At 48.1% G+C, this 12,447-nt stretch overlaps 1 protein-coding gene across 4 annotated transcripts in view; it reads right to left on the reverse strand.

The window, feature by feature from the left end:
• AUTS2 (activator of transcription and developmental regulator AUTS2) overlaps positions 1-12,447 on the reverse strand; it is a 1,125,017-nt gene that overhangs the window by 22,114 nt on the left and 1,090,456 nt on the right. For 2 of the 4 annotated variants that reach the window (XM_067012189.1, XM_059038420.2), the window contains exons 7-10: positions 6,227-6,713; positions 4,719-4,954; positions 3,399-3,619; positions 1,670-1,714 (exon numbers count right to left, since the gene is read on the reverse strand). In XM_067012189.1, coding sequence (XP_066868290.1) covers positions 1,670-1,714; positions 3,399-3,619; positions 4,719-4,954; positions 6,227-6,713 — 989 coding nt within the window. Of the gene's footprint in view, positions 1-1,669; positions 1,715-3,377; positions 3,620-4,718; positions 4,955-6,226; positions 6,714-12,447 lie in introns of all 4 variants that reach the window. The other 2 variants (XM_059038419.2, XM_067012190.1) reach the window with 2 other exon arrangements.

Raw genomic sequence — 12,447 nt, forward strand, 5'->3', positions numbered from 1 at the left:
ATCTAGGATTCTCTGTGGAACATGGATGTGAAAAGACACTGCATGAGGTCCTAGGAAGTAAACTGAGCTGCCAGTAGAGCAGCTAAACTTTCTCTGAGAATGATTCTGTTAGCTGGTCCTTAATTTAACTTAGCAAGTATAGACAAAGGGCAGAAATCTGGTGATTATTAAGGGCGGTACCATTCATGAAACCCACGCAAAGAGAAAACCCACAGCTCTACTGCATTTTGCATGTCCATTTGAAAAATGCTTTTGTGTCACAGTTCTGAGCAGAGCAGTGCTGAAGAACTTGGGGGCCCAGGTGCTCAGATACACCTTCCTCATCCCTTTCTGAAGAGGCTCTCCTCAGGCCATTTCTGAATGTCTCTCTCTAAGTAATTCTTAATTGATTTCTAATATTGTCTAGACCTGACTTCTCAGCTAACTTCTCAGCTTAGGACTAACACAGTATCTAATTATCTAGTTCAAAGCATGAATGAATTCACAGGCTTGGCTGATCTTTTAAGTAGCATTTCTATTTGAACAGTAAGGTAACACTATCCAAAAATCAAAGCAAGAGTAGTTTAATATGGTGAATCAACATGGCTACAGCAGTTATTAAACTTCCTTCTTTCTGGTTTCATTTAAAAAATACAAATAAACCACTGAGCAAAGAACACTTGCAAAATTTCAGGTAAAAATGATGCAGTATACACTCCATAATCAAAATATCATGGTAAGATATTCAAGGTTTTTGTTATAAAAGAAGCCCACGTCTTGTAATTAAATGAACATATAACTTAGCTTGTTGCCAATTGAAGTTCCAGAACATACTTTTAAAATTGCATGAAACAATTTTTTTTAAAAAAGTTTTTTTTAAATAAAGAAGAGTGAGTTTAAGGAGAAAAAAATCACGCATTTCAATTTTAAGACCTTCTTTTTTTTTTTTTTTTTTTTCGGTATGCGGGCCTCTCACTGTTGTGGCCTCTCCCGTTGCGGAGCACAGGCTCCGGACGCACAGGCCTAGCGGCCATGGCTCACGGGCTTAGTTGCTCCGCGGCATGTGGGATCTTCCCGGACCAGGGCACGAACCCGTGTTTCCTGCATCGGCAGGCGGATTCTCAACCACTGCGCCACCAGGGAAGCCCAAGACCTTCTTTTATTTAAATAATATTTTTAGTCGCAGTTGTAACAAGCTCAGGAGAACAATACCAGCTGTGTGTAACAGGGATCGAGAGTCGGTCTAGAAGAAATGAAAATTTGCTGTTTGAAGTCGTGAGTCAAAAAGATAAGGTACTTTCCTTGGAGGAAATAATTGAAGATGAATTCCAGGAATTCCGTGTTAAGGCCATTTCGACCGAAGACTGAAATCTGTGATTTCAGACTCTCCTGAAACGCTAAGGGTTTAACTGCGGGTGCCCCACTTTGCAGGACAGAGGCCTGGCTGCCAGTGAAGTCCACCTTTGCTTTAAAGTGTTAGGAGTGCTTATGACCTTTTGATTCAGAAGATGATACTGCATCTTTACCAAAGGCAAACGTCACGAAAAGCAAGCATCCAAAGTGACAAGGAGCGATGGGAATTCTTGCAAAGATGACTAAGGAAGGCTGCTAGTCATTTACTGATCTGTGGTGAGAGCACAAAAATGGAAAAGCAGTTACATTAAATGGGTAGCATGGTAACAAGACTCACACTGTGCCGGTAGAATGGGTCAACTTTTGTTGGGTATTTGTCAAACTGTAAAGGGATCAAAGCAAAAGCTAGTTACTTAAAGAATCTACATTTCTGTTCACTGCTTCAGCGGAGGTAGCCCGAAGCAAGCTTCTCTGCCGTTAGGCTGTCATCAGCCTCTGTAACCTCACTGTATATGAAACCATTCGGAGCTCGAGTCACTCTGACAAGAAATCAACAGGAACGCAAAATCAAAGTGAAAACCCATTCAGTGCACTTAGGTTGTGGCCACACGAGAGCGGCTTTCTTTCTAGGCTATATTTAGAGATTGGCGCGCGCCAAACATCTGAACTGGAGAGAAGAGGCAATTGTTCAGATAAATCAGAGAGAAGTGAGCGTTGGATCTGATTTATCCAGAGAATTCCCTCTGTTTTCATCTTCACTTTGGCAGAACTGTACATTCAGCTGTTTTCTGAAATGTATTACCCCCAAATACAAGGCAATTTGGGCTAGGTCTTAGAACCTTTCTTTTGAGCAGAAAAGAGAAAATACCATTACTTCTTCTAAGTAATGCCATCAGCCTGGGCTGTAACTCCCCTCAGTTAGATTTAACTTATTTTGTGAAACAGCTCACTCAGACTGGTATAAACTCCTTCCCTAAATAACCGTTGAGAAGTACGTACGGTTCATCCAGAAAATAGATACAGGATTTATCATAGGAAAAAATTTTTGGTCCCAAGGCCTTAACTCTAATATTCTCCTAAATAAAATTTATAAAATAAACTTTGAAATATATATTTAAAAAAATTAAGTTGAACAAAATGGGGGAGAGGGAGGGAGGAGAGGATGCAAAGTTTGGTGACTCACGGAATTCAAACCTGTCCTCACAATGCCTATTTAATTGCCTTAAAATCAAGTATTTCCTGAAATATTAAAAATTAAATAAGTAAAACACTCTAATAGTCACTGTTATGGATAGGCATCTATCTCAGAATAGTCGGTATCCTACTATTCCTTACAGCTCCTAAGTTAAACAACAACCCTAACTGGTCCTCCCGGCATGCGCTAGTCCCCAGGCAAGGCCAAGATCGCGTCACTGCCAGAGGTCCCTCTTTTACCACAAGGCTGAGTTCGGACCCTGCAGGGCTCATCCTTCCCTGACCACTTGCTGGCAAAGCACAACAGCGGACTGGGGGCGCTGTCTTACGAAATGCGGGCAATACGACACCTCCATCAAAGCTGGTTTAGAAAAACTTCCGAAAGAGCCGGTACTGGGGGAGGGGTACCCAGGGCCATCCAAGTCTCCCGATGGCTCTCTCCCTCCTTGGTCCTTCTGGACTTCCCGGGATTCCGTGAGCATTTATTTGCTAGCGCCAAACGCTGACAGATACATTTTTATATCTGGTGGCAACTCCCCAAGATGCTCAAGAAAACAAAATCGCCCTTAAGGAGTTAACTACCGACACTGGATGTGACCGTTTTGAGGCCACCTAGAATGAATTCCACCCACAGTGCTAGAAATGACCGTCTAGAAAAGAGTTCCTACTTTAGGCCCTGGGTCAGTGCTGCCTGGAGCAGGGCACAGCCCCTTCTCTCCAGCAGAGTTGAGCAAGGTCAAGGGAGTCCCCCAAACAGCTGTTGCTCCCCCCGTCAATCTCCTGTGCCCAGAGGGCCTGGTCCAACCCCACCGTGCTGCATAAAAAGAGAGTCGCGCTCTACTTATCCTCACATTTCTGCCTGGGGTACGCACCATGGGTGGTGCTGGCGTCGGCATGATGGCGGTGGGTGGCAGGGCGTGGGGGAAGGGCGTGAACGTGTGCTGGTGCGTGTGCTGGTGCGTGTGCTGGTGCTGGTGCTGGTGCTGGTGGAACTCGGTCCGCAGGTAGGGTGGGGGGCCCAGGGAGGCCCCGCGGTCAGCGCTCTGGGAGGCCAAAAAACGTGTGTTCAGTTCCTGTCGCAAGATGTCTTGCTCTGGAAGAGAAGAACAGGGACAGGGTGACACCTTTTCTTGGGACGGTCATTTCTTTCAGAACAGGACATCCAAGTAGCTCACTACGGAGGGCTACGGGCCCAGGGCACGGGAGCTGGGGCTCTCAGGGTCGCGGCCGGGCCCTTAGTGGAAAGGGACAGCCGACCAGGCAGCGGACGGTAAGGCCCAGTCAGTCACACCCTCCGTCTCAGCTTTCGGGGACAGGCGGCCCGTCAGTGGGGTGCACGGACGGAGTCCAGGCTGAACGGCCAGAGGTCAAGTTTCAGCTGTTTTACTGGCAGCTGAGTGACCCTGGGTGTGGCGAATCACGCATCTGTGTTGCAGTTTCCTCATCTATCATGCGGGAACAATAACACCGCCCGTGCTATGGATTTGTTTCAGGGGTTGAAGAAATGAACCTATTTAAGTGCTGAAGAGCAGGGACTGACCGACTAATAAAAGTGAGCTGTCGACACAGCAACATATGCCGTGACAGAGCCCTCATGCCCTCTTCCAACATAAACCTCTGCCTTACGGCTCTCTGTATCAGTGGCAAGACATGGCCACAACGAACCCAAAGTTGCGCCACTTGACCTGATTAATACAGGTGAGGAGAAAAGGACCCAATATCCAACACTAGGCGTGTCCTTAAAAAGCTGGGACATATGCTCACCGAAAGTACACCTTCTTTCCCACCCAAGGTAGAAGGCCTTAGTCAGCTAACAAGGATGTGACTTAAGATCCTGGCCTGAAACAGACATGGGATGTGTAGAGCTTTTCTGTCACGCTCATGGGAGCCCAGGTGACAGGGCCCAGACAATCAGTGCTTTACTGCTCAGAGGATGAAGCTGGCAGAAATGTCTCTCTGACAGTGTCCGATCCCAGGACACTGTCATGCCAGGTTGGGATGGGTGTTGGCACATCTTTTTGCTGAATCTCAGCCCACAGAGGACTGGAGGAAGGTTACAAGAAGACAAACAATAAGGCAGGAAATCATGAGTGGATAACACCTAGGCGTCGGGGACAACACAGACAGCAGGCGAGGCCCTCTGGAGGGGAGGGTGGGAGCTCGAAGAAGCCAGGCCAGCTCGTCCATCCTACCTGAGTAAGTGCTCCCGGCCGGGTGTCCGGGCACCTGCAGACTCCCTGATGTCAGAGGTGGTGGAGGAGGCAAGGCAGTGGGAGGGGCAAACATATTGGGGTGATGTGAGTGTGCGGGGGGCTGGAGGGTGGGCGTGAAGCTGTGCAGGGGGCTGTGGCTGGGCAGTGACAGGGGGAACGGGGAGGCGTGGGGGGGGGCGGGCTGAGTCTTCGCTGGAGTGCTGCTCCCGCTACTGCTGTTGGAATACCAAACAGAAGAGAAAGAAATGAAAAACAAAAGAGGTAAGCCATTTACCTTCTTCAGAAGCCCCTATCTCCCTGCCCAAAGCCGTTCAGCACCTTTCCTCTTGCTCCTTCCTCTTCCCAGACCCTCCCCTGTGCGCACAGAGCCTCTGCTGAAGCCACAGCTCCTCTAAACTGCCCCCAGGACCACGGACGCAGCAGAGTAGGAGCTGCTGCCCCCAGCCGCCGCCATGTCCAGACAGCTTCCCCCTCCCGTCCTGCACCAGCCACACTTCCGACAGGGCGACGTCAGTGGAAGGTAATAAGCGCGGTGAGCCGTTCCATCTTCTGTGAAGAAGCACAGGGAAGGGGGAGCCAGGGGGCTCAGGTGCCCCGTCACCCCTATGGTCTGGAGGCCACGGATGTGGCCTCGGGGGCAGAAGATGGGCCTGGCCCCTGCCAGGGCAGCTTCCTTCCCCTGTTGCAGACAGGAGAGAGCAAGGCTCTTGACCGCCACGGTCACCCATCACAGTCACAAGGAAAACACTATCAAAGTCACCAAGCGCAGGGGCTGAGAATCACAACCCCTGGGGACCAGCCAGGGTGGGCAGCACTGGGCTTTGCGCCCTGGGTCCCTGTTTCCCTTTCCTTTGCACGTCTCCTTGTGCTACCTTGTAAACTTCCCTTTGTACTCTGGCAAAGGCAAGACGGAAGAGTGCCTGGATCTCCAGGGAGGAACCCTTCTCTCTCCCTAAACCTGGCGTGTCTCTTCTCTACCTCTGTGACCCACCCGGAGGAAGGAAATCACAGTGGAAATTCCTCAAACCAGATTACTCCTTGGTCCCCATCTTCCCGCCCCTGGAGTTGCAGGGAGATGTGACGGTGGGGGGTGGGGGTGGCCGCAAAGAGCTTTCCTTCTAAGACTCTCAACATTCCACCATCTCCCTGGCTCTCCTCCGTTCCCTGCCTCTGAGCGGGGAACCGGCGGGGCTCCGGGCACAGAGCCCTCAACTCAACTCTCCCTTCCTTGAACCTTCTCCTTCCTGCCTTCACTCTCTCAGGAGCCTCCGTAGATACTTAGCTCTTGACAACGTCCTCACCACCCATCCTCCACCCAACCCGTCCCGCCCTGCTCCCAGGAGACCCTGTCCCTCTGGGGCCTGAGCTGCGTCGCCGCCTCGCTGCGATAAAGCTTTTCCGCCAGCAAAGCGCAGCCCCCGGGCGCCGCGCTCCCAACGCCAGCTGCCCGTCCCGCAGAAGATGACCGAAGCCGGGCAGCGGCTCACCTGAGGCTGTTGAGGCTCAGGCTGCTGCTGTTGTAGGCGGACAGCGGCTGGGGGAGGCTCTGGGCGGAGGGGTGGGCCGGCGCGGGCGGGAGGGCCTGGGGCGGCAGCGGCCCCGGGGACTGCGGCCGGGGCGGCCGGGGCGCTGGCGGCGGCGGCGGCGGTGGCGGCGCGGGCTGCGGCGGGGCCTCCGGGGGCGCGGGCGGAGGCTGGGCGCCGGGGCGCGGGGGGGGCGGCGGCGGGGGCTCGGCGCGAGGCCCCGAGGCGGGGTCCGGAGAAGGCGCTCGGGGCGGGGGCTCCGCCTGGGGCTGGGGCGGCGGCGGCGGGACCTGAGGGCGGGGGTCCTTCAGCACCACGGGCTCAAAGATGGGCTCTTTGCCGCAGTCCTGGCTCTTCTCCTGGCTCCTCTCTAGACCCGAAATCTTGGGGACAATGGGCCCCGCATCGCGGCCGTCGTGTTGGGGTAGCGCGCCGACACCGAGCTCCGGATCTGTGCGGGGGGAGCAGAGAGAGAAGCACAGGCAGGCGCGTGAGTGGAAGCCAACGCCGGGCCCGGGTCATCTGTGCCCACTGGGCCGTCCCCGGTGCTGTCCTGTCTTTACCGCTGGGAGCAGCCGTGTCCCTGGGGGAGAAAGGCCCACCAGCCAGAGAAGGCTGCCTTCCAGGAAGCGGCTGAAGCCACCAGACTCTGAAAGCGAATGTTTCCCTTAACCTTGAGAAAGCCTTTTGTGCGGCAAAATTCAGAAACAAGAGCCAACAAGTTGATTCTCCTTTTAAAACAAATATACTTCTTGACTACACAGAGGAGAAGTGTTTGCAGTAGCACACGAAGCAAAAGTTATTTAGCCCCACAGATGTCTCTTATCGGCCTGGCCTCCTTCCACCTTTCCATTCTGACTGATGGAGCCCACCTGACATTTGGAGAAATAATTTTCTGTTTAGCAAGGGCTAAACTTCCGGTCAAACGTCAGGCCTCCTACTGCTGAGGCCTTCTACTCCTACCGATGATCCCAGAGTTTGAGACAGAAGGTGCAAACATGAATTTAGACCAATCTACTGTCAACTATACATGCTTGAGTTCTTAAAGAATTCCCTCTGGGGCTTCCCTGGTGGCGCAGTGGTTGAGAGTCCGTCTGCTGACGCAGGGGACACGGGTTCGTGCCCCGGTCCGGGAAGATCCCACATGCCGCAGAGCGGCTGGGCCCGTGAGCCATGGCCGCTGAGCCTGCGTGTCCGGAGCCTGTGCTCCGCAACGGGAGAGGCCACAGCAGTGAGAGGCCCGCCTACCGCAAAAAAAAAAAAAAAAAAAAAAAAAAAAAAAAATTCCCTCTGGACCACTGGAGGAGTCCTTAGCCAAGTGAGGACAAGGGGTGTGATGCTGGACTTGAGACCAAGCCTAGATGTGAAATGTAAGTCAAGTTCTACAGTCACTAATGAAATGTAGACAACAGATGCTCCTATACGAATTGAAAAGATACGCGTCCCTCCAAAGGTCAAAAGATCCATGCCACATCTAGTATAGGGGTCACCTGATTACCCCATAAGTCAAACTCCATACAATCCTCTAACAGAATAATGAAAGACAAATATGGCATTAAATAGAAAGAGGTGGACCGATTTATGAGTAAATACTTTTGTATACATCGCAGGGAAAAAATTACCTTTCCTGCATTTTTGAGCTTAAAAAAAATCCATCCTTTTATTATTACACAGCTTACAAACTGGAAGAGAATAGATCACAATACTCTCTGAAATGAGGGTGGTGTTTCAGGGTATTCCTAAATGAACTACTTTGGACATGAACTTTCTCTTCTAATCTCACTGTTATCAAGTATGAAAAATACATGGTATTCTCACTGGTCCTATTAATTTCTGTTGATGTCCTCTTGCGTATACACACGTCATTTTTTCTTCCCTGGAATTTGCATCAAAGCAATCCATTATTTTCGTGTTCTTTTGGTAAAACAGATCAAACCTGTAATATGCACAAAAGCAGAAACAAATGGTGGGTTTAAAAGCAAACCACGTTTTTAGCTAACACGAACTCAGCTATCCTCAAGTCCCACAGACAGCGTGGAACAATTACACAAACAGGATGCCAAGAAAGCCGCCTCTTCACATGGCTCAGGTAGGAAAGGATAAAGCATCTGATGCATCTGCTGAAAAGCAACTCTAGACTTCTGACATCCTACTCACACACATTTCTCTCCAGTGCTGTCTTCAGAAACTTGCTAGGAAGATCTTTGCTTATGATAAGCTGACATTTTATGAATTTCCAAAACCTGAGGGCTGAGAGAGAACAACGAGACTCCTGATGTGGATACAGACCCCCTTCAGCCACAAGAAGAACTCCTACAACACAAAGGAAGACCCTTTATCTGCAGACACCCAGCTCTAGGGATCCTGGCTCTGCTCCTTTTTCATTTTTTTCTATCATTTTCACAAGATTTTCCATAGCAAGCAATTATACGAGCTCACTGAAAACCACAGGCTTCACACAATGCAGGCTGGTTAGTTAGGTCTGGGGCAGAGAGCGCTAATACCCCGGAAATCCTAACAGCACAAAAAAGGAAGGCACAGTACCGGCTTGGGCTTGCTTCCCAAGGCTCCGTAAAGGCAGAGTTGGCGCTCATGTTTCCTCTGCTGTCCCACTGTCTCAGGACCAACCCAAACCCAGCTAGAGAGTCAGAGGAGCGGTGCTGAGACTGTGGCGGCGTTGCCATCCGTGATGATCGACGAGGTACACCGGCAAGACCAAAACCTCTCTAGCGAACCCTACAAATTTGTAGGGAGCCATTGGCTTGGGAAACCGAGAATCACAGAATTTTGGAGGAAGACCAGAATCTGGGAGACCATCCCAGCACTTCTCAAACTTTAACGTGTGTATGAAACCCCTGAAGATCAGATTCAAATGCGGATTCGGATTCAGCAGCTTTGGGGGTGAGCAGGGCTCCAGAGTCTCCCATTCTGAGAATTTCCCAGGTGATGCTGACGCTTAGACCGTTCTGTGAGTAGCAGGCAAGCGTGTTATCCAACCCTCTTCGACTAGATGGGGAATAAGCCCAGAGGAGTTAAGGAACTTGCTTCTGCTGTTGAATAAACCAGACAGCAGAGTTCTAGTGCCAACTCTGCCACCACTAAGTGACTTTTCTATGATTTACACAATGCTGCCCCCTAACACAAGACAGGTAATGATAAATCCAGGATTCAGTTAAAATATTTAAGAACCATCAGACAGTGCAAAGGGTTAGGAAAGCTACAAATTGTCGCTGGAACACGGCCTTTCAGCTCAATCTGAAAGCTATCGGCAATCCATCAACACTGGCACCCCAACCTATTGACCAAGGCAGCCGACAGGTTGGAAGGCTGGTAAGAACTTTGGGGCTGAAACAGTTTCACGACCCCCCCCCCCCATTTTGCACGGGTCTCGCGAGGCACAGACTAGGCATCATGCATTTTTGTGGCTAATGGGCAACGCATTTCCTTTTCCTTTCAATTATCCAATAAATGCATCTTCCCAGTTAAGCTCTTCCGTCCTGACAGCCCACCTGTCTTACTGAGCTTCTCCAAAATTGGCAAGAACACATTAAAAAACAAATTTTTTTTTTGTATTGCTCAGTGCGCTCTGAATTTGCCAAAGGATGAAATGTGCTGAGGCGAAAGAAATAAGAACGTGCAAATTGACTAGTCTTATTTAGAAGCTTTTTTCATTACATTTTGGGGTTTAAAAATTTCTCTTTTGTGTTTATAAAAATAACATCATGCTTATAAATAAAAGATATGCAAATCTGAATTCCACTATACAGTAAAAAGGCTGAATGTACTGCATGTAATTATATCTCAACAAACTTGACTCAAACACAATACTTAAAAAAAAAAAAAAATCGTAAGGGTAGATTAGGAAAAATGTGCTTGATTTTACTTCAAATTGGATACAAGTTCCCTGGGCAAAATGGACTCTCTTTTACTTTACTAGTTGAATATAAACCCTATAACCTCTGTGGAGGGCAATGTGGCAACATTTAGCTAAAAAACGAATGGAGTTCCCTTGACCTGATGAGTAAGAATTTGGTCTATAAACACAGTGGAACAACATCATGATTTGAATTGCCCGTTTGGAAACAACCCAAATGTAATCATTAGGATTCTGGTTGCAATGTATTTGGTACATCCATGCAGTGGAAAAGACTGCAGCTGTACAAGTGAATGAGGAGCTCCATATGTCCATAGAGCATATGCCAGCTTTTATAAAAAATGGAAGAAAATGTATTAATTTTTACTTTATATATAAAGCAGCTCTGGAAGAATACCCAAGAAACCAATAGCAGTGAGTTACCTGTTTGGGGGCTTGAGGAGGAGTGAGAACTGGAGAGACAGAGAACTGGGGGAGGGGGAGATATTTTACTGTCTACATACATGCATATTTATACTTTTGAATCCTGTGATCATGTTACCTATTAAAAATTTTAAAACTGGTCTTACGTTTAAAAACAGTCTGAACGACGGGAAAAAAAGCAAAGCGAACAAAACTGGGAATTTGAATAGTAGTACGACTAATAGGCACGGAGAGTATATTTTATATGAAGTAAGAAAATAGAATGCACACGTGTCTACTAATAACTTTTAAAATAAAATGGATTTTTGTGTGTGTGTGGTACGCGGGCCTCTCACTGTGGTGGCCTCTCCCGTTGCGGAGCACAGGCTCCGGACGCACAGGCTCAGCGGCCACGGCTCACGGGCCCAGCCGCTCCGTGGCACGTGGGATCCTCCCGGACCGGGGCACGAACCCACGTCCCCTACATCGGCAGGGGGACTCTTAACCAACTGCGCGCCACCAGGGAAGCCCAAATAAAATGGATTTTATGAAAGATATAAATTACTAAAACTGACTTAAAACAAACCCGATCATAAAAGTAAACTGAAAAATGACTCCATATCAACAGCCCCTCAACCAAAAAAAGGTACCAGGTGCATTTTGTTTTATAGACAATGTGGACTAAACCTATAGGAAGCAAACGATTCCTGTCATTTAAATTGAAGACCAACAGCAAACCTACAACCAAAGGAAGAGGCAAAAGTATTATTTACAAAAAATATAATTATCTCACTGGAAAACATAGACAAGCAGCTGAAAAAACATGAGAACTAATAAGAGAGCTGAGTAAGGTATCCAAATAAAGAAAAGCCACAAACATCAGTTGCTTTCCTACACACCAGCAATAGTGAAGAGAAAATAAAATAAAAAAAGAATACCCTTTACAATAACCAAAATCATGTAACACTTGGGAACGAACCTAACAAGAAAATTATAGGGCCTATAAACTTGCAGAAACATACCCCCTCCAAATGCTTTGAGAATCTATGTTCTAGGGTGTTTTATGATTCAAAAAATAAATATAAAGAAGTAAATAAATAAATAAATAAATGGGGCGGGGTGGGGAGTGGGGAGGAGAGGATGGAGGGGGAGGGGAGAGAAAGAGAGGAAGTTAAAGGTTAAGCCATGCAAGAGGCAGCTCTTCGAGGAGACCACCCCCCTTGGGGGAGTTTTCAAAGTTTGTTGGAGTATGTCCGGCTGTCACAATGACTGGAGGGTATTTAATGGCTCTCCTGGACATTAGATGTACCATGATATGAAGGTAAACCACACACAATATCTTGGTTCACTTTCTAAAGTCCCACTGAACATTTGTGCAGCTGAAAAACCTAGAACCTGTTTTTGCAAAGAAAGACAAAATAATTTTCCACATGGCTTTAATACACACTGGGTTTTCTAAGAATGCAACTATTGTATGTTGTTGCGTCTGCTGTGTTATGTCTTGTTGTTGAGTTGTTCATCACTTGGGAAAATCATGACATCAGTGGTAAGGTTGATCCTGGTATGTGAATTACCACGACAGCCGTGCTTCTATGTACAGATTCAAGCATCTGACCTTCCGTTGTCTTCTAATGCAAACAGGCATCTATGTACTTAAAACATGTTATGCTATTATAAACTACCTTCTGTTTGTTTCTCCTTTACGTTTCATTAAAGGCTTTATATACATTTAAAAATCATGTGTGCAGATAAGCATATGAACCATATATTTCACTCCAGAAATTAAAAAATAAGAGTGTGCTATAGGGACTTCCCTGGTGGCACAGTGGTTGGGAATCCACCTGCCAATGCAGGGGACACGGGTTCAATCCCTGGTCTGGGAAGATCCCACATGCTGCAGAGCACCTAA

This window comes from Kogia breviceps, chromosome 14, assembly GCF_026419965.1.
Source record: "Kogia breviceps isolate mKogBre1 chromosome 14, mKogBre1 haplotype 1, whole genome shotgun sequence".
NCBI lineage: Eukaryota > Metazoa > Chordata > Mammalia > Artiodactyla > Physeteridae > Kogia > Kogia breviceps.